Here is a 20,780-nt window from a genome sequence, read left to right on the forward strand (position 1 = left end):
GTTTGTGCCTGGTTTCTTCTGGACTTTGCCCCAAGCACCTTTTATCTTTGCTCATTTTGCTTTGTATCCTTTCACTGTAATAAATCATAGCCATGAATATGACTATATGCTGAGTCCCGTGAGTCCTCTGGAGAATCACTGAGTCTGGAGGTGGGTCTTGGGGGCCTCTGACACAGCTGGTGGTAGAAGTGGGATTCACTAAAATGACCCTGACTCGCTGAAATATGGCAAAAGCATTGTTTGGGAAAAGGAAGGATGAAGGGATGGTATGACAAATCTTTGGTGCCTGAGTGGTTGTGGAGTTACCAGTGGTGTGATACAGCAGCTCAGGTGCTGTTGTGAGACGGAGAAGTTGCCTATGGAAGTAGAAATGATGGATCCAACCATATGAGAGTTGGCTTGCTGGCTCCCCTAGCAGATTTTGGCTGTGCTGGCTAAAGTGAGGAAAACATGCAACCCAGGTGATGCCCTTGGTTTTTATTCCCTCCTCCAAGTAGAAGGAGAAAGGGCCAAACATTCCTAAAAGTGAGCTTTGAGTGGGCCAAAAATGTTAAAAGTTTGCATTGCTCTTTTCTCCAAGTTGAAGGAAAAATGGTTAAATCAGTTCCCAGCGTGAACCAAAGCTTTAGATAAACCAGAGGGAGAAGAATAAAAGGCAAAAACTCTACAGTGATTACTGAGCAATCATATAGATTGGTGCTTCTCAAATTTCAAGGTGTACGAGTCATCTGAGGATTGTATTAAAATGCAGATTCTCATTCAGTAGGTCTGTGGCGGTTATGAGATTCTGCTTTTCTAAATGGCTCCTAGTTGATGCTAATGCCGCTAGTCCATGGACCTCACTTTGATTCTAGATCACTATCTCTGAACAAATACAATGAAAAATCAATGAGAAAACTATGGCTAAAACTCCTAAGCACTAGGGAATTTAAAATAAATAATTTCTAAATAATCCAGATGTTTAAAAATCACTTCTACATAATCTCTGTGTTAAAAAAATCAGGTAATTTTTAGGAGAATTATTTTTATGAGAATTAGTAGAATAATCATAAATTATTCAAAACTAAATGACAACAGAAGCAGTACCTATAAGACAACTGGAAGTTAGCTAAAGCAGTATTAACAGGAAAATACATAGACTTTAAATACATAGATCACAAAGCTAAGAAATTAAAATTTAATTAGTTAAATTTTCAATTCAAGAAAGTAGTAAAAGAAAATAAGTATACTCAAAACAAGCAGAACAAAATTGAATCTAGCAATTTATTAAAAAAGAATACAGCACAACAAAATTGTGTTTATTCCAGGAATACAAGGTTGGTTTACCATTTGATAATCAGTCAACATAATCAACCAGCTTAATAGAATAAAGGTGAAAAAGCATATTATCATCTTAAAGACTCAGAAAATCTTCCAATAAAATTCAACATCCACTCATGTTAAAAACTCTTAGCAAATTAAAGGAATTTCTTAATCTGATAAAGAGTATCTAAAAACAAACACATACACACGCAGGCACACACAAAACCCTAAAGTAATTGACGAGATGTTGTTGAAAGCCTTTCCTTTGAGAGCAGGAACAGAACAAGGATGGGTACTATCACCACTTCTAATTCAACACTTCTCCAAAAGTGCTAGCCACGGCTGGGGGAAAAAAAAAAATGAAAAGAGAAAATACAGTTCATTATTTTCACATGATGTAATCCTGTGCCGTAAATCCCAAAGAAGTTACAGATAAATTAGTAGAATTAATAAGAGAGTTTAATGAAGCTGCTGATTGCAAAATTAATAAAATCAACTGCATTTAAAGCAACAATAAAAACATTTAGAAAATAAAAATTTTAAAGGGATATCATTCATAATAGTATCAAAAATAACAAATACCCAGGAATAAATCTAATGAAAACATACAAGCTTTCTGCACAGAAAATGAAAACATTATAAAGAGAGATTAAAGAAGACCTAACCAAATGAGGGATATCTCCATTTATGGATTGGAAGACACAGTATTGTAAAGATTTCGATTCTCCTCAATCTACAGATTCAATATAATTCCAAACAAAATTCCATCAGGCGTGTGTGCGTGTGTGTGTGTGTGTAACTTGACAAGGTGATTCCCTATTTATGTGGAAATGTAGATGGCCTAAAAAACCCAAACAATTGTGAAGAACAACAAGATGGATGGATTTCCTTGACTGTAAATCAAGACTTATTAGAAAGCAATTTGTGTTACTGGCACACAGGTAGATGAAAGAGCAATGAACAGAATAGAAAGTTCAGAAACAGATCCATGTCCCGCAGAGCAGTAAAGAAATGAAAGTCTTTCCAATTAGTGTGCTGAAACAATCAGAGAGCCATATGGAAAAACACGAAACTTGACCTCTTCCTAACACCACACACAAAAATCAACTCCAAATGGAACAAACCTTCTGTAAGATAATATAAGAGAATGTCTTTAAACTCAGGGAAAGATTTCTTAATTCGACACAAAAACACTATCCTTATAAAAAGAAAGAATAATATACATTGACTATGTTAGAATGAAGAACTTCTGTTAACCAAAAAATACTGTAAGAGAGAGAAAAGGTATGTTCCAGAACAGAAAACCTTTCTTGCAATACCTATAACAAACAACAGAGTTGAAATCGAGAATAAAGAACTCCTACAAGTCAACTGGAAAAAACCAAACAATCCAGGAGAAAAAATGGACAAGGAAATTAAACAGATACTTCACAAAAAAGGATATCCAAGTGGCTAATAAACCTATGAAAAAGCTGTCTCAGTTTCATTATTATTCTGTAATAATCATAGAAATGCAAATGAAAGCCATAATGAGACACAACTACACATCCACCCAATGGCTAAAAATAAAAACAACTGAGAAGTCCAAAGTATTGGTGAAGCGTGGAGCACTTGGAACTTTGATAAATGTCAGTTGAGTGTAAATCGGTGCAACTGTTTTGGAAAACAAATGATATCATCTATCAAAGTTCAAGATTCATTATCCTAAGACACAACAATTTTAGTTCATATACTCAACAGAAATGTGGGCACATGTGCAACAAGAAGCGAGTATTTCATAGCAGCATTATTTATAATAGTAAAACTGGAAACAATCCAAATGTAATAGGAAAAACCCTTCCATTTGCAGTATTTAACAAAAGATATGCAAGACCATCATGAAGAAAAGTATAAAATATTATTGAAAGACAGACAAGATGGTTCAAATAAACAGAAAAAAAACCCATGTACAACTCAATATTGCAAAGTTGTCAGTTCTTTATCAAATTAATCTATAAATTCAATCAGTTCCAATAAAAATCCTAAATGTATATTATTGTAGAACTTAATAAAATGATTCTAAAATTAAGTGTAAGAAAAGCCAAGACAATTCTGTCTTTATCAAGACATATAAAGCCATAAAAATTACAATAGCATGATATAGAGAACTCAGAAACAGTCCCAAACATTTATGGAAACTTGATAAGTGACTGAGAAGGGATTACAAATCAATGGGGAATAAATGAGCATGCAATAGATGGTGTTAGGACAACTTCCAACCATATGAAAAAAACACCTCCCTCTCCAAATTCTAATTAAAGACCTAAATGTAAAAAATGAAACTTTAATATTTTATATTAGAATATCTTCACTATCTCAGAGTATGGGTGGGTTTTTTTTTTTTTTTTTTCCTGCAGGGAAAGATTCGCCCTGAGTTAACATCTGTTGCCAATCTTCCTTTTTTTTTTTTCTCCCCAAAGCCCCAGTACATAGTTATATATCCTAGTTGTTAAGTCATTCTAGGTCTTATATGTGAGCCACCACCACAGCATGGCAACTGACAGAGGGGTGGTGTGGTTCCGAGAACCAGAAGTGGACCTGGGCTGCCGAAGCAGTGAGCGCCGAACTTGAACCACTAGGCCATCAGGGCTGGCTCTGGATTTCTTAAACACGACAAAAAAAGCATGAACCACACACACACACACACACTCGACTGATGAATTTCACTACATTCAAAATTACAAACTTCTATGTGACAAAATAAATCATAATAAAATTTAAAAGACAACACAGTGGGAGGAGATATTTATAGTATAAACTACTAACAAAAAATGAGCATTCAGATTATTTAAAGAAGTCCTATAAATCAATAAATGTTTTGACTATCATGATACTACTGGTAACACGGAGGCACTAACCAACAAGAAAAGGGGAAAACCAATACGAATGAAAACTTGGAGAAAGAGGCTGCTCTGGTGCACACCAGCTGAATACCAGCCCTCCAAAGAGTCTTAAAGGAAAATCAATGAAAGACGTGAACAGAGAATAATGTTAAGTCCTCTCTCAGAAAAAAGAAAAAAATTAAATTTGAAATGAATGTTTTGCTTCAAGCAGGGAATTAGCTTTAATGAAAAGAAAACTGAAGCCAATTGCTTGAATTATAATACTTTAGGTTGACCCATGTGAAATGGCCATTTTTATAAGTAAAAGATAGTCAAAAACTGGCAATTCCATATGGTTCAACCTCTATATTCTTCATTTATCCATGGTATTGTAAATTGCCAATATATACAGAAGACTTCAACCTGTGGAGCTGAAGACAGAACTTGCCTACTCACGAATGGGCTTGAAACTCATGTTCAAGTAACACTAAAACTTGATTCTACTCAATTATATAAGCCAGTTTTAAAGAGTGGTGTTTTCCTGGAATTCAATATAAAAAGCCATTTTATAGCTCACCAAAAACATAATTCTTTGTTTGTCAAAAATTGTGAGATATGCTTAGATGATTATTAAAAGTTTGAAGCTGAATGAGAGAAAATCTAACTCAACTTAAATTGGCTGGATTTAGAAACGGCTTTTTTTTTTCATTTTACCGCCAAGAAAGTCAGCTTCTTTGTATCATTACACTATAAGAATTCCAGCATAATTTTGGGTTTTGAAATAGCATCGCTTATTGACTCCTTAACCTTAAAAGGTTTCTCACAAAATTTAAGAATAATCTTAAATAGAGTAAAAGGGCTCGGACAGTAAACACCGCTTGTATTTCGACAGATTATTTTAGCAAATCAAAAATGAAGAAACCCAAATAGTCAATAGACAAGGGAAAGTACGCTCAACATTGCTCAGTCCTTTTTTTTTTTTTGTTAAGGATTTTATTTTGTTTATTTTTTGCCCCCAAACCCCCACTAGATAGTTGTATGTCATAGCTGTACACCCTTCTAGTTGCTGTATGTGGGACTCGGCCTCAGGATGGACAGAGAAGTGTTGCCTCGATGCGCTCCCGGGCTCCGAACCCGGGCTGCGAGCATGGCAGCGCCGGCAGTGAACCACCAAGCCACAGGGCCGGCCCTCAGTTCTTTTATTCCTATTTTCTTCCTTCCTTCCTCTCTTCCTTCCTCCCCATCTCCTCCCTCTTTCCTTCCCATCCTTCAGTGTAGAAGCTAATAATAAAAAATGTTAACAACTATTAATACTGATTAATAGCAGTATGTATCTCGGTCTTGCACTTTAACATATGTTTCAAATTTCTTAAGAAAAAGAGAAATAAAAAGAAAAATGTTGTTACCTTTGCCGCCTTTGCAATGAATCGCTACAATGTTCTCTGTATCTTGAGCCAGCCACTCAACTACTTCCTTCGCAAGTTGCAGCATCTCACTGATTTCAAATGTAAGATTTTTAGTTGAATTCAAATACTTCAAAAAAATCAAGCTCAATTTATTTAGCCCTCTTCTGACAGGCAACTTGGAGAAAACTTACTTCAGAGTGGGGACATTGTGGTCGGCAATCATGACTCGATGGACCCTATGGTGGAAGTGCTCAGGATTATAAGCTTTCTCACCTAAAATAAATGATATATAGGTCATATTTCTATACCTAATAAACACAGTAAATGATCAAGCTATGAATAAGTTATACTTTTCTATTAGAAATTCCTTATCCATCTTTAAAAGGAGCTTTCTGACTGGCTCCTGCTGCTCTAAAAGAAACTAAATGGTCTCAAAAACATAAGGCCAGTAGTGGTTTGTCCATCTTGAGTAACCTAAGCCCAACTTATTTTGGTTTGTTTAATAGGCCTTACTTGAAATTTTCTAGCAGGCTACTCATTACATTAGCGTAGGGTAGTTAGACACCACAGAGCAGAAGCAAATGTGGCTGACCAAAATGCTTGCCTCCTGAAAATGTCTATCTAATGTACAGGAAGAGGAAAACTCAGGAGAGACAAAGTAGTAAGCTGAGATATAATTGTTTTCTACACAGTTTTCCTTTTTTTTTTTTTTCCATGTAGGGGCCTGCTCTCCTCACACCCCACACCTAGTGGGTTAGAGTACGATTTGTTGAATTGTCTGCCTCCAAAAAAAAAGCTGGCAGGAAAGACAGGAATATTTTCCTAATCTAATACCACTAGAGCGGACTCCTCCTAGAATGGGTCCGCCTCTACTCCAGCCTCCTGCCTCCTCACAGGGCACTTTGTGCTGTTGAGCTATCTTCTCCCACCAAATAGGGCCAGCACAAGATGGACACTTTTAACTCACTTCCTACCATGACCAAATACTTAGGACTAGATGAAATGGAAAACCTGAATCATCTTCTTACATGCAGTGATCAGTTTTCTACCTATAGTAGCAAAATATCTAGTCATGTACATACTGCATAGATTGTAGACTTGATAGTGGTTTTGATGCTTGGTATCCAGGAACCGCACAACTTCCTAAAATCGATGGACACGTATATTACATATATCCACACAGCACCAACAGAAGCCATTTCCTAGGAGTAACCTAAAGTGCTTATTACCTTTTATTCACTTGTCCCTCACTTAGCACCTTTTAGGGGAGATTCAGGGACTATGAGGGTACGTGCATTCCAAGTCATATCTAACCCACTGATAGTTTTCAAATAGCCCACAAGGTTGTGCTTGACTACTCTGATCAGCCTCTTATCATAAATACACATTGTTTAAAGACACCAGAGAAGGAAATTAGATGGTTAACGGGCTTTAAGTAATTTTGTACCAAATCGTTCGTTCACAGTAGTATATGATTCTCATTTAGATCTAATTCTAAATAGATATGCTTTTTAGATAATGATCTGGATATTACAATCTATCTAAGCACTATTTAAATAAATAAATGCAAAAAATGTATGTATGATTGTGTGTGTGTGTGTGTGTGCACGATAGAAAAAGATAAACACATTATATCAAATTTTATTTTATTTATTTATTTTTTTGCTGAGGAAGATTAGCCCTGAGCTAACATCTGTGCCCATCTTCCTCTATTTTGTATATGGGACACTGCCACAGCGTGCCTTGATGAGTGGTGAGTGGGTCTGCCCCCAGGACCCGAATCTGCAAAGCCCGGGCCGCCAAAGCAGAGTGCGCAAACTTAACCACTACCCAAATTTTGGATAAGTGGTGGCAATACGGAGACTTTCTTGGCTCATCTGTGTTTTCTTATTTTCTAATGAATATGTATATGTGTATGTGTATATATGTGTATGTATATACACACATATATGTATATATGCATAACTTTAAAATAAGAAATAAATAGTGGTTATTATTTAAAATATAGTTAATATCACCATACTAATACAACAATATTTCCAGCAAACTTATCCATCTGCAGCACACACATGTGCATGTGTCTCTGTCAAAAACAAAAGTTACTGTAAAAATCTCAAAAATTGATTAGTATAGTACCCTTAGAGCAATGTTTCCTGGCTTAATATTGAGAAAAAGAAAACTAAGGTATTAAAGTAATCAATTTGTTAAACTGATTATCCCTGTCAGGAGAAAATAATAAATCAAAAAGATAAACATTCTGAGTCTGCACAGGACTGTGGTAGGGGGGATAAATAGTCTTACACACATCAAAAATGCATGGGATTCCTTACACCAAGATAAAATCCAGATGGATTGAGGAATCAAATATAAAACCCCAACAAATATCTCTAAGAAATTTAAGTGAACATTAATCAAGTCTTTGGATGAGGAAGAACTAAGGATTAAATCAATGGAAGATCAACAGATTTATGTTTGACTTCATAAAAATTTGAAACTTCTGTTGAAAAAATGCCACACTACAACAAACAAATAATGGGAGATTTTTCAGTAAAACTGAGTGAACGAGGACGATGCCTAGTATACTCTATAAATTAGTTAGAGTAGTATAAACTAATAACTCATTAACAATAATTGAAAAAGGACTGCCTCACCCTATAGATAAATGGGCCATAAATAAAAACGTCAATTCACAAAAGAGAAAATCCAACTGGCTAACAACCTACATAGACGAATATTTAGCCTCACCAATAAAGATGCCAAAACGACGACGAAATGCCATTTTCACCCATGAAATTAGCCCTTTCCTTTTTAATGAGAAAATCCAATGCTGGCAAATATGGCATGAAAATTAAACCTTTGATTTATTGCTGATACAATCCCTTGGATTTGGCAGTATATATTAAGAACTCTGAAAGTATTCATACTCTTTGACCAGTTAATTTCCCTCCTAGGAATCTACGCAGAAGAAGCTTTATGCCTTTGTTGCTGCGTTATTGATAATACTGACACTTACCATCCAACGCTAAAGGTTAATTACAGCACTAATAAAATATCATGCAACCGTTAGAATACGCTTCTGCCCTTATTTTCTCAGCTGTTTTTTTGTTGTTAGCAGCATCGAGTTGATTCCGACTCACAGGACTCTGTGTACAGCAGAGCAGAACCCTCCCTGGTCAGGTCCTTCTACCTAGTCTGTCTAGTCTGCAAGCTCCACTGCAGCCTGTCCCCCATGGGTGACCCCGCTGGTATTTGGTATTTGAAATACCAATGGCATAGCTTTCAGCACCACAGCAACACGTAGTCGCCACAGTATGACAACCAACAGACGACTGGTGTGACGTTCGCTGATGAGGAAACAAACCCAGGCTGCAGAGGCGAGAGCGCCAGAATCTTATCCACTTGACCACCAAGGCTGGCTTTATTCTCTCAAGAAGTAACTATTTCACAGTGGTTAATTTATGTGCAGCCTTCTTTAGTATACCCACATTTAAGGATAGTCAGTATTTGCTTTTTTATGGGAAAATTAATATATCTGAGTGGTTAAGCTTCAGGGATTTAAAAAAATCTCCTTCATGTTTCTCTAAATGTTTAAAAAATGATCTTGAGGATTGGAGTTTTCTCCATGAGTCCATCCTTGACTCAATATGGAGATAATTTACTGCTGTGTTTTCTGACCTAAGTAGTTTACCTGAAGACTCCAAATACCTCTTATCTGAATTAGCTGAACAGAGACATAAAGCATCTAGACAAAAGTTCGACTCCGCCAAGAAACTACATTTTTGAGTCACAATCTGTCACCAGACGCACAGTTTCTGTCCTCAAGCAGAATAAGGAATATTCAGTTGTACCAAGGCCAAAAACGAAAAGCTAAATAAGACTTTTAGGACTATAGGTAATCGATATCTCATTTTTCTAAATGGCTGGGCCTTTACATGGGCTTATTAAGTTTACAATTCCTGAAACTCTTCCTTGGGATGCAAAAGAGGAAAATGCTGTTTATTCTTTGAAAGGCTTTTTACAACAACATCCACCGTTGAGTTTCTAAATAAGCCAAACCCTTCTCTCTGTTTACAAAATATTAACTCAAATATTAACTAAACAAAATAGTTCACACCAGAAGTCTACTGTCTACCTTAGCACATTCCTCGACGTGGAGGTGAAGGCACACCCTCCTTGCTTGCATGTGGTGGCAGCAGTGGCCAAACTTGTTGACACTTCCACCACAGTGCTTGCTTCTCCTGTCCCACATCCACACGATTCTTGCTACTTCTAGGCAACACTTCTGGACATTTCTCTGTTAGCACATTTACCACTTATGAAATCCTACTGTTTGCCCTGCATATTACTATTCAGTGTTGTTCAAAATATAACCACGCAAGTTTATTCCTCTTGAGAGTAAAGGAGAACCACATGACTGTTCAGCATTCTCTCGGAGTTAAGTATGCCCAGATCTGACTCTCGCACCCTTTAGTCAACCCTGATTTAAAATAGTTTGTAGATGGCTCTTATCTTGAGTTTGCTTGAGCCTGCAATCTGGCAAAAGATGAGAGTAAATATTAATATGTATAGTAGATGTGTTTTGGGGGTGGTTCTCAATTTACAGATTTTATGAAAACAGATGATTTATTATCTCCTCTTTGAATATGCTGACTAAAAATGCTAAAGGGATCAATGACTTATTAGAACTTTGTCAATATTCCAGAAGATAATAGTATAATAACTGATAGAAACCAGAAGTCTAGAGACCACTCCAGAAGCCACACATAATGTCCTTGCTTTGACATACACACTAAATTAAATTTTTTGCTTTTTTTTAACAGCTAGTATTAAGTGTTGTTAAATTGATATTTATCATCACCAAATCTACAAAAGAAAATTGGCTCCGTTTAGACAAGTTATAATTAACTCACAGTTATCAGCTGAACCTACTGAAAAAGCAATATTGGCAATCAAGGGATGCTTTATCAGTAAAGATGGATTATGGCAATTTTGGGATGGCTGCCCAGAAGTGCCATGATCCATCCAATGGACCCTGGTCAAATTACTCCATAACTGTTCTCATTATGGAAGAGGTTAAGTAGTTTCTACATTAAACAGTAATTTAGAAAATTATTCAAAATTGGCCAAGGGAGTGGTTGAATCGCGCCTTACATCGAAGTACCATAACCTGGGTAAGATATGCTTCAGGCCTCCTTCCTCAAGGCCTTTTGGACATTTACAAATGGATTTTATGCAACTTTCCAAGTCACAAGGCTCTGAATATGTATTAGTTATTGTTTGTAAATGTTTTACATGTATAGAAATGTTTCCCTGCCTTAGAATAAGGTAGAATGATTTCATTAATGGTCCCAATTCTTCATCCCTCCCTGTATCCATCTTGTAGTGTCCTCTCACTCTAATATTGGGCTCCATCATCATGTGAGTTGATTTGGTCAACGGGATGACACAAAGCAGAGGCTTGCAAAGCCCTTATAAGATTCCACTCTAGCTCTTGCCTTTTGCCATCACCATGAGAACAGACCCAGGCAAGCCTAACGGAGGATGAAGACATGTGGAGCACATATGAGTTACCCCAGACACCCCGCTAAGGTCATTGTAGACCAGCTGATAAGCACATTTCAAGAAAAGAAAATTGAAGTTAATATCTCTCATTAATATATACAAAAATCCCTAAATAAAATATTAGCAAATAGGATCTAGTGATATATAAAAAGGATAATACATTAAGACCAAAAGGGGGTTACTCAGGAATAAAAAAGGTTGTTTTAACATTTGAAAGTCTCAATGGAATAAGAGAAAAACATTTTGATTATCTCAGTAGATGCAGAAAAAGTACCTGATATATTCAGCACCAATTCATGATTAAAAACTCTTAGCAAACTACAAATAAAATGGAAGTTTCTTAATCTGGTAAAGGACAGCTACAAAAAGCCTCTAGAAAACATCATTCTAACAGTGAAATAGCTAAGTCTTTCTACCTAAGTTTGGGAACAAGGCAAGGCTGTCTACTCTTACCACTTCTATTCAACATTACAGTGGAGTCATAGACAACTCAAGAAAGAAAGAAAAAGAAATAAAAGGCATAAAAAGTGGAAAGAAAAGAGTAAATTACATGATTATGTATGTAAAAGTTCCCAAGGAATCTACAAATTAATTATTGAAATGAATACGTGAAGTTATGAAGGGTGCTGGATATACATACAAAAATCAGTTATATTCCCATGTATCAGCAGCAGACAATTAGAAAGTCAAAATTTAAAAATACCATTTAAAATAGCATCAAAATCCATCAAATAGGGATAAAACTAACAAAAGATGTGCAAAGCCTGTACAGTGAAAATGTTGCTAAAAGAAATTAAAGAAGATCTAAATAAACGGAGAGATATATTATGTTTGTGGGTTGGAAGACTCAATATTTTTAGATGCTGATTCTCCTCCAAATTAAGCTATGTAGTCAATGTCATCCAAGCTAAAATACCAGCAGGGTGTGTGTGTGTGGAAATTAACAAGCTGATTCTGATATTTATATAGAAACTCAAAGGACCTAGGAAAGCCAAGATAGTGTTTTGTGTGTGTGTGTGTGTGTGTGTGTGTGTGTGAGAGGAAGATCAGCCCTGAGCTAACATCCGATGCCAATCTTCCTCTTTTTTCTGAGGAAGACTGGCCCTGGGCTAACACCCATGCCCACGTTCCTCTACTTTATAGGGGACGTCGCCACAGCATGGCTCGACAAGCGCTGCATCAGTGTGCACCCGGGATTCGAACCTGTGAACGCCGGGCCGCCGAAGTAGAGTGTGCGCACTTAACCACTAAACAACCGGGCCGGCCCAAGCCAAGACAGTTTTAAAGAAGTACAGGCTCTTCTGGGTTGGTGAGCAGGTGGAAATGCTGGGAGAACGGGGAGTCTGGAGAGGGCTTGGAAACTTTGTGCCCTTCCCCATACGCTGCTCCTAGGCATCTCTTCCATCTGGCTGGTCCTGAGTTGTATCCTTTGCTAACAAGGCGGAAATCTAATCATCAGGTGAATAAACATCAAATGAAGATGCTGTGGAAACATCAGGTGAAAAGACTCAAGTTGGACAAAGAAGGTGAAGTCGGAGAGATGGCCAAACAACTTCTAGTGAAATCTCTTCAGTTACGGTAGAAGAAACAGAAGAATCATCGTCATCTAAGAATAAAGACAAAGCAAGTGGTTGTATCAGGCAGCACTGTACAGAAGAGGACAAAGAGGAAGAAGAGTCTCTAATGACATCAACAGACTTGATCCCAGAAAGAAAAAAATCAAGAAAAAGAATCTGACGACGCCTTAACTGTGAACGAAGAGACTTCTGAGGAAAAGACTCAAATGGAGGAATCTCGTCTGTCTCAAGCTGAGAAAGATTTGCCTTCCAAAGGAAGTGAAACTATAAGGCCCTGTAAGTAGTGAAACAGAATAATTAGTAGGATCCAATACCAGTCGAACTGGAGAGATTGTCTCAGAATCATCCATAGAAAATGAGGATGAGCCACAGAAGTCACTGAGGAACCGATAGAACAGATTATTTAGAAACATTCAGCTGCAGTATTTGACATACAATTCTAGTTTCACACTGTACGAGGTTTGTATGTAGTGAAGTGGAGCTTTAGTTTTACAAGAGAAGCAGGTTGTAAAATAAAGTACTTTATGGGATAAATCCTGAGAGAGTTGTTCACATAGGAACTGTGAATTATCAGCTCCTCTGGCTCCTGCTTATCACTGATTTTTTTTTGGTTGGGGAGTCTGGTTAATCAGTGGTTTGTGTATAGATTCCTTAAAATTTAGAATTAAAGTATTAAACTGGATGGTAATAATTATAATTTTTAAACTTTGAGGAGAGTATCACATTTAGTTTACATATACACAAGAAATCTTTGTGTCTTGTCTTTTTCTGACAGCTCTAGCAGTTTTCATATTTTCATCAGTTTCAACATTTTACTATGTGAATTGTAGGGTTTCATGATAGTTATATATTATTAATATTTATAAATATACATTATATATATTCATCTCTTACAGAAACAGAAAATATAAAATTTGCCTCTTAGAATAATGTTTTATAGTTATATGTAATATATTATACAGGATATATTATAACATACAGGTTATATTATATAATGTAATATATTATATATAGATTATAGATATAACATAATGTTATATGATATGAGTATATACAAATAATTATACTGTATATAATATATACAGTATATATTACATATAAATTATATAATTTTAAATATAAATATACATATGTTAGTCTAAGGGAGACTATGTTATATTTTTTCTGCTTCTATAAGAGATGAATTTATATTATTATATAAATTATACATATTTATAAATGGAATAATATATTTTATATATAATATACATTAAACATTATAAATAACTATAATTTTATATGTAGTTATATATAATTGTATATATTATATAATATACATACTATATATTATATATAAATATACATATATTATTCTAAGGGACAAATGTTATCTTTTTCGTTCCTATAAGAGATGAATACAGTGGATACTTTATCTATTGGTAATGATTGAGTTCATCTCTCTCAAAGCAGTTTCTTTCTCTTCTGAATAATTCAGAATCTGGTCCTTGTGAAACCCTGGGAACCTTAAGGCTGCTGAAATATCAGGCTAAACACATTCCAAGAGATCTCTTCAAACTAAAATTCTTTTGTCTACTTTTATGATGTTTGAGAAAAAGACTTCATTATTTATAAGACAATGTGCTTTATCTTGGAGACTGTGTTCAAACATTGCCTTACCATTTTTTAGAATGAATGCTTATGAAGCTGACATGAGACCATCTCAGAAGAACTGGGCAGGTTCACTGACCTTTTGCTTGCTTTTCTGAACATCTGTGAATATTACACCTTTCTTTCTAATCTAATATATTCTAAAGTATGCAAATGGGAATGGTGTGAACCACCACTGTACTGGAAGAATTAATACATCACTTTAGTAATAGACTTGAGCTAAATGACTGAAGGTGTAGGGGTACAGAGAAAGCACAATACTTTGCATTGACATTTTGAAGTGAATTAAATATTTTTAAACATGATTCTTCAACAGCCAGTCTTATATTTTTCTATCAACACAAAAGCATAATGATAACTCTAAACTCAATATTTTCAAATTCACATTGTTTAAGCCATGTAAGCTGTATAACTTCCTGTCAAAACTACTGGCTGCCAAATTTATACTTGTTTCTTCAGCTGTCTCTTTGATAGATAGAATTTTTTAATTTCTGTAAAGTAGATCTTGTAGAATGTAATATGTTTGCTGCTTTTGTGAAGCAGTATACAATTGTATAATTTCTGTATGTAAATGGAATGCTTGGGCTTTCAATATAGTATTCAAGAAAGCAATGAATATTAATTTTATATATATATAAAATAACTATGGCACATACAACAATATTAGAAGAATCTCACACAATTTATTTTGAGCATAAAAAGCCAGTCACAAAAGATGTACTATATGATTCCACTTATGTGAAATTCAAGAAAAAGTAAAACTAATCTGTGGTGACAGAAGTTAGAATAGTAATTACCTCTAGTGTGTTGGAATATTGACTGAAAAAGAGCAAGAAATGTTCTATATCTTTATAAGGGTGTTGGTGACATGCATATACATCTATATATAATTTCATCAAGATATATACTTTTCTTTTTCAGATGTACATCATTATATTTTGATTTCTCTGTAGACTACATCATGTTCACCACTCAAAGACTAATTACCATCCATTACCATACACCTATGCCCTGTCACCTCTTTCCCCCTCCTTGCTCCCACCTTCCCCTGGTAACCACCCATCTAACCTCTGTACCTATGTGTGTGTTTGTTGTTGTTGTTGTTTTTATCATCTACTTATGAGTGAGATCATACAGTACTTGACTTTTTCCCTCTGACATTTCACTTAGCATAATACCCTCAAGGTTCATCCATGTTGTTGCAAATGGCAAGACTTCATCTTTTTTTTTTTTTTAATAGCTGAGTAGTATTCCATTGTGTAAATATACCACAGCTTCTTTATCCATTCATCCCTTGATGGGCACTTAGGTTGTTTTCAAGTGTTGGCTATTGTGAACAATGCTGTAATGAACAGAAGGGTGCATATATCTTTACACGTTCGTGTTTTCATGTTCTTTGGATAAATAGCCAGCAGTGGAATAGCTGGATCATATGGTAGTTTTATTCTTAATTTTTTGAGGAATCTCCATACTGTTTTCCATCATCAAGATATATGCTTAAGATTAGTGCAATTTATAGTATTTGTATGTCTCAGTAAAAGTATAATTATATTTGCATGTGTATATATGTACACTTATATATAGACATACATATATAATTACATTTTTACTGAGATATAACAAATACTGTAAATTGCACTAATGTATACACACCAACACACATATGCAAACATCTTAAAACAATGACTTTAAACTGGAATTTCATAGTAAACATCATTGTATGTTTGAAATTAATTTATTTAATCCACAGAACTTAAAGCAGTATGCCTCCACTATAATTTAGGATCTCAACCTAAGAAAACACATTTTAGTTGAAGAAGTCCCATCCTTCTCCCCTATGATAGACTACAAAAGATGGCCACAGTTCATTGCAACTTCTGCCATCAAGATATGGAGCCAGTTTCCACTCCTTGAATCTGGAATGGGTTCGTAATTGACTTTGTGCAATAGAATCAGGTAGAAGCCCCATTATACTAGTTTTGAGCCTGGGCCTTTAGGGGCCCTGCATTTTTTCGCTTGCTGCTTGTGGGATCTTTGCCCTGCCACCATGTGAACAAGGCTGAGCTAGCCTGCTGGAGAAGGAGACACCACATGGAGCCATCCAGCCACGCCATTTTAGACCAGCCAAGCCTCAGAGGCCCAGTAGCTGCCCACAGATGCGTGAGTTAGCCCGGCAGAGATTAGTTAAGCCTGTTCCTGATTAGCAGAACCACTCAGTTAAGCCTGACGCAAATTCCTAAACCACATTATGATAAGCTAAGCAAATGGTTGCTGTTATAAGTCACTAAGTTTTCGGGTGGTTTGTAACACAGCAAAAGCTAACAGATATCAATCCATTATAATTTTTTACCTGAAAGAGTAAATTGTTAGGAGAATACTGCCATCTCTGTGCCAATGTTAAACTTATAACTCCACTGTCTGTTTACTGAGAAATATGAGCATTTGTTAGATAAATACCCTTACCTGAATGGGATTCCTATAGAAAGACTGTCTTCCAGAAGACGGGAATGACATCGCAATAATGTGATCTGGAAGTCAAAATAGTCACTATTACAAATGTCATTATAGATGTGAAACAATAAATGAGAACTTAATTTACATATAACCAGAGTCTTTTTTTCATAAAAAAGAACTTTGAGGATTGGGAATGACAGAAAAAAAGCCAACTAACCCTCAGGATACTCAACATAACATATTAAAATACCCAATATAATGACCATTAAACTCACATAGTGTTCCCAAGACTTGACTGGTTCCAGCCAAATGCAACAGATTTGTGCTGATCTCAGTCCGGAGCTCCCCCTGGTGAGAATTTATTTCTTAACTAAACACTAAAGGAAAAAGGGAGACCTGGGCTCCAGCAATCGTGGGAACTCCCAGGGTGCTTTCCAGTGCTCCTGACTCAGAAACCCAAGACCCACAAAACAGTGACCTTACTCTCTGCGGTTCCAGGAAGAGAACAAGTCTCTCTGAGATCCTTGAGACCCAGGATAGCTACTAGAACTCGATAAATTCTAAACTGAACAACTGGAGTCAGCTGAAAATTCCTTCAATTCCTGTACTGTAACCAAGTAGTTCTGATTTGAGATGACAATGGAGATTTTCCACTGTCAGGGTTAAACTACAAATATGTCACACTACCACAGTGGTGTATGTCTTCATGGAGAAAGACTGCTTTGAAAGAACATGGCTTAGACAAGGCAAGAACAAAATAAACATGTAATTACTCAAACGCAAGAAAATGTGAAGTTAATATAGGTAAATCAACAATTAATCTTTACAAACCAGTAATATAAGTGAGGTCTAAGTCAAATCCATCCTTCTTGTATCGCCGTTTGTTTTCTGAAACCTGAGAGTTTAAAACAACCATTAGCTTGTAAAATATAAATCAACATAAAAATAAAGAACATTATATACATATCTACAACACTCGCCAGGATTTCCCTAAACGCGAACTTTTTTCTGAATCATAAACATAGCTTTGCTCCACTTACCATCCTTCTCGTTAGTGTTTCAAGATGTCTTTTTGATAAGCCAGATGAAAATTCTGATCAGAATGATAAGTCGTAGAGGTCGAAATAAAATGGCGAATCTAACAATGAATTAAAAAGATCCATTTTTGCTTCATAAACGAGGATTTTGTCAATACGGACTAAGTCTAGTGCCCCCTTCCCTGCCCCCCAAGCCTCCCGCCCACTCACCCAGGGGATACTGGGTAATGTCTGGAGACATTTTTGGTTATGACAACTGTGTGTGAGGGGGTGCTACTTGCATCTAGTGAGTAGAGGCCAGGAATGCTGCTCAATACCAATGAACAGGACGGCCCCCACAACAAAGAACTATCTGGTCCAAAATATCCATAGTGCTGAGGTTGAGAAACTCTGGTCTAGAGAAATAGTTATATGATGGATGCTTTGAATTTGTGGATTTAACTTTCGTGGGTTAAGATTAGCATTTTTCAATCTTTTTCCCATCAAAACAAACCGGAGGTTTCGCTCACCTCTGTTACTGCCATGGGTAACAGAGGTTCATTACCCTGCGAACACACATCAGTCAGAATGAGAAACTTCCCAAGGGTGCTAGCTGCTGTCTCTCCTACCATCAGAAAAAAACAGAATGGTAGAGAACTGATGGTTTGGACCAGTGCTTCTCTAACTTGAGTGCACACTGACTCAGTAGGTCACTGGGGCCTGAGGGGTTCTACTTCTTGCATTTCTAGCTCTTAGATGACGCCGAGGCTGCGGATCCGAGGACCACACTGGCTCCAGTTATTTTCAAACAACTCCAAACGCCTATCACATAACGCCAAGTTTCACTGGGACCTGAACTGAAGTCCTGGGAACCGGAGTGCAGAAGGAAGCAAGCTATTTACTAAGACATAAGCCTAGGGAGCCACCCCACGTCCACATCCCAGCACACATTGCTCTCCTTTTCCTCAGTGCCACAGCAGAAAGAAGAAGAAAAAGCCATCAGTCCCTCACACACATTTTAGTTTCCTGATCCCTAACATTCTAACTTTGCCTCAGCTTTCTTCATTTCGATGATACTGCAAAATTCCACCTCTGTGTTGCTATCCATGTCCCCTGGGTTTCTGTTCCATTTGCTCTTTTTTGGAAAATTATCACTGGAGTCACTCATATTTTGCACATGCTCAAACCAATACTCTTGGTTATAGGAAAAACCCAGGAATTTCATGTGTAAGAAATTTTGTGGATGAAGCTCAAGTGGGAATTTAGTGGGAATTTCAAAATGTAGAGAAGTTCAAGTTAGTACAAGAGGCAAAGTCCCCAGTTTCTTCTTCCCGTGTCTGCTTCATTCAACTGAAGGTACTTAGTGTGTATACCCTTCATGGGTCCCTAAATACCACCACCCTTTAGTTTCTACGTATGTGGAGATTTATCTAAACATTTCATTTTCAAGCAGCTTATCTGGCACAGAATCAGCACATTCACTGTTGAAACGATTATACAAAATGAAAGCCACAGAAAAGGCAAAAAGAAAAAAAAAGAAAAACTTTAAGAAAGATGAATCATATGTTTCTTACCTGGGGATATCTTCAAAAGAATTAAAGTCATAAAAAGTACAAATGATATCAACCAGTAAAGTCACCACAATAATGACAGCATCTAAGGAGTTAAGTAAATCGGAAAAATACCGCCATATCCTATAATGGAAAACAAAAAATATAAGTTTATGCTCCCCCAAAGAAGAAACAGGGAAATTTTAAGAGCAAAAATTATTTGACTCATCCCCATTAACAATTCTACTTTAATGAATTATCTAAAATGCATTTACTAGACTAGACTAAGGGAAAATATTCATATTCATTATTTTATACATATGTATGACAAAAGCATCAATATGGCAATTTAAGTTTAGCAGGAGAGAGAACCAAACCGTTGAACAAGAGGCAAGCAACGCCTTCACACCGGCGGGAGAGAAAGGCGAGATGCTGGGCAGTACTATTGGGCAACAGGAGCTGAACGTGTCACAGCCTTAGAGCAGCTGCAGTCGTGAGGAGTGTAGAAGAGGAGCTCGTGAGAGGGAGACAGGTCCACTTTTTTGGCCTGCGAACCCATCATCTGCCATTGTAGCCACGGTGGAATCCCAGTGGCTGGTATGGCCTCCCCTGCGCAAAGCTGAACTTCCACCCGCTGCACCTTCCTCCCCAGCACTGGCCCCCTTCAGCCATGGGCACTGGTGCTCCCTGGGAAGCTGCCTTCCACTTCGGGGTAGCCCCCTTCACGCTCTGAGTAACCTGGGAGTGGGCAACTGTCTCTTAGCTCAAAGGCATGAGGGTGGAAGTTCAGCAGGAGAGCAATCAAGCTGCCTTCTGAAATGCTCTGGATGCAGTGAGGCTGGGGAATTTAGTCTCTGACTCCCACAGCAGTCCAGCTCCAAGGCTGGGCTCACTCCATCCTGCTCTTCTCAGACAGCCAGCAGCAGAGAAATGAGCTGCTGCCTCACTACCAAGCCTTGCTGATGGGATGAGCATGCCTCTGATCTCCTGGGTGCCTTAGCAAAAGTTTTCATTTTAACTGAGGTAGGGAGTTATTCATGATCTATTACCTAGTATTTAATATGCTGTCAGCTTTATTTAGATTCAACTCAATGATAAAGTATTAATATTTATACTTCACGATACATGTTCCTCTTCTTAATAACGTGGCATGGTAGATGACATCAAAGCTGCCTGCCTCCCATTTTGCAAACCCTTTAAGTTTTACCTGTTGAAGGAACCTTCTAGAATACTATTATTGGAGACTAGGAGTGCCAGTTATTACAACAATACTATTAAAGCCTGAGCTACTAGGAAATTGGGATTTGATAGTTGTTTCTCTTGGTGGACCAATGCCGCCTTTGAGGGAGAATCATTTTGATAAAGAGGGACACATTTGGTTGTGTTGGCCTGGTAATTTCTTTGG

At 36.8% G+C, this 20,780-nt stretch overlaps 1 protein-coding gene and 1 pseudogene across 1 annotated transcript in view; one reads left to right on the forward strand and one right to left on the reverse strand.

Annotated features, from left to right (window-relative positions):
* The window catches only part of LOC147916154 (serine/threonine-protein phosphatase 4 regulatory subunit 2 pseudogene), a 92,453-nt pseudogene extending 79,141 nt beyond the window's left edge, over window positions 1–13,312 (forward strand).
* LOC147916155 (phosphatidylinositol 3,4,5-trisphosphate 3-phosphatase TPTE2-like) overlaps window positions 1–20,780 on the reverse strand; it is a 44,502-nt gene that overhangs the window by 22,887 nt on the left and 835 nt on the right. Inside the window, 8 exon segments of the mRNA XM_087435773.1 lie at window positions 5,564–5,658; window positions 5,761–5,842; window positions 6,652–6,712; window positions 16,819–16,883; window positions 17,641–17,704; window positions 17,850–17,895; window positions 17,897–17,947; window positions 19,400–19,551. Coding sequence (XP_087291899.1) covers window positions 5,564–5,658; window positions 5,761–5,842; window positions 6,652–6,712; window positions 16,819–16,883; window positions 17,641–17,704; window positions 17,850–17,895; window positions 17,897–17,947; window positions 19,400–19,551 — 616 coding nt within the window.

The sequence above is a fragment of the Ceratotherium simum genome, chromosome 10 (assembly GCF_057802395.1).
Source record: "Ceratotherium simum simum isolate JZ-2026a chromosome 10, ASM5780239v1, whole genome shotgun sequence".
NCBI classification, from domain to species: Eukaryota; Metazoa; Chordata; class Mammalia; order Perissodactyla; family Rhinocerotidae; genus Ceratotherium; species Ceratotherium simum.